The sequence below is a fragment of the Colobus angolensis genome, unplaced genomic scaffold (assembly GCF_000951035.1).
Source record: "Colobus angolensis palliatus isolate OR3802 unplaced genomic scaffold, Cang.pa_1.0 Scaffold443, whole genome shotgun sequence".
NCBI lineage: Eukaryota > Metazoa > Chordata > Mammalia > Primates > Cercopithecidae > Colobus > Colobus angolensis.
In genome coordinates this window covers 110,074-111,727 of record NW_012117855.1, presented here as the reverse complement: position 1 = coordinate 111,727, position 1,654 = coordinate 110,074, and the positions used below count along the sequence as shown (strand labels likewise).

The following is a 1,654-nucleotide window of genomic DNA, read 5'->3' as shown; positions in this document are numbered from 1 at the left end:
CTCCTGGGCCTCCCTAAGCAGGTGCAGAAATTTTTACCTTCAAGTACCAGGGTTTTTTGTTTTGGTTTAACACACATGTATGTGAACAACGAGCATGTGTTTGCACTGGCAGAAGCAGCGTCCGGTAGGGCATGTAGCAAGTTAACGATGGCCACCTCCAGAAATGAACTGGGTAAACCAAAGAATTTTTTTGTTTTGTTTTTTTTTCGAGTCAAGGTCTAGCTGTGTCACCCAGGCTGGAATGCAGTGGTGTGATCATAGCTCACTACAGCCTTGACCTCCCTGGCTCAAGCAATCCTCCCACCTCAGCCTCCTGAATAGTTTGGGACTATAGGCACGTGCCACCACGCCTGGCAAATTTTTAAATTTTTTGTGGAGACAGTTTCACCATGTTGCCCAGGCAGGTCTCAAATTCCTGGGCTCAAGTGATCCTCCAGCTTCAGCCTCCCAAAGTGCTAGGATTTATGGGTGTGAGCCACAGTGCCCAGCCCCAGACTGGAGGATTTCTGTTGAATGAACCAAAAGCAATTGCCAACCTCTCCGTAGACCATGGATTTCGGAGGAGAAAGCACAGTGAAGAACGCAGTGTGTTCTGAGGTCCCGTCACCCGAGGCTGTGTGTGCTTTGCCAAATGAAAGAGTCTCACTGAATGTGGCGTGCCCAGCAGACAGGCCCAGGGTTGGCCTGGTCCTCTGGCCTCAGAAGCATCTTCCCCTCCAATGGATTCCCTGTTCAGGGAATGCCTGCCTGCCTGCCTAGGGCATCTCCACACCTTAGCCCAGCCATGTCCGCCTGGCCCCCTGGGACCTACCTGCCCATCAGAGTCGTAGCCCCAGTTAGTGGAGCCTGCTAGAGCCACAGCCCGGGCATCTGCGTCTCGGCGGGCTGCACTCAGGACGAAGTGCCAGGCCCTGCTGTTCCGGGGGCGTCTGGCCATGGTGCAAAGAATCTAGAAGAAAACACAGGCTCTGGGCAAAGGAAGACTCACAGCGCTCCCAGCCCTGAGCTTCCAGGCTGGGCCACGGATGCACTCAAAGTGGGGACTGCAGGGGCCGCGCCGGTGCCCAGCCAGGGCTCCAGAACGCTTCAGGAGCCCGTACCTCACTCCAGGATCTGAGCAGCTCAATAAAACCTAGGTAGATCCTGTGAAACGCCACCCAGACACCCATGACTCCGGAATGCGAATCCCAGCCCCTGTCTCCTGCTCCACCTCACGAACCTGGCCGCCCCGCCCGCCTGTCCCGCAGGCACTTCAAACCTCCACTCGCTCCTCCTCCGTCGTCCAGTTTGACAAATGGCATCTCTGGCCTCTCAGTTGCTCATGCCAGAAGCACGGTGGTCACCCCTCCCTGACACCTTCCCCTCATGCCCGGCCCGACCGCCGCACCCGCCTGCATCCTCCTCCCGCCACCATCTCCTGGGCCACACGGCTCAGCTCGCCTTCCCCTCGGCTCGCTACCGCCAGGGCTCCTCGTGAAACAAATCTTAAAACCTGCTCAGCGCTGGCCGCTGTTCTGGCATAAAATGCAAAAGGCTGCGAGGGCCAGGTCTGCGCTTCCCAGGCCACTTACCTGGCCCCTCCCTCGCCAGCTCCGGGGTCCCCGCCCTGCTCCCCGTGGGTTCCGCCTCGCCTTCCAGGGCCGACCCCTGCGCC

General features: G+C 58.2%; 1 protein-coding gene across 2 annotated transcripts in view; it reads right to left on the bottom strand.

Moving 5' to 3' along the window:
* Window positions 1–1,371, bottom strand: part of SPSB3 (splA/ryanodine receptor domain and SOCS box containing 3) — a 5,090-nt gene extending 3,719 nt beyond the window's left edge. The window contains exons 1-2 of one of the 2 annotated variants that reach the window (XM_011957465.1): window positions 1,220–1,371; window positions 812–949 (exon numbers count right to left, since the gene is read on the bottom strand). In XM_011957465.1, coding sequence (XP_011812855.1) covers window positions 812–937 — 126 coding nt within the window. In that variant the 5' untranslated portion in view covers window positions 938–949; window positions 1,220–1,371. Of the gene's footprint in view, window positions 1–811; window positions 1,158–1,219 lie in introns of those variants that run through there. The other variant, XM_011957464.1, reaches the window with a different exon arrangement.
* Window positions 1,372–1,654: the final 283 nt, after the last annotated feature.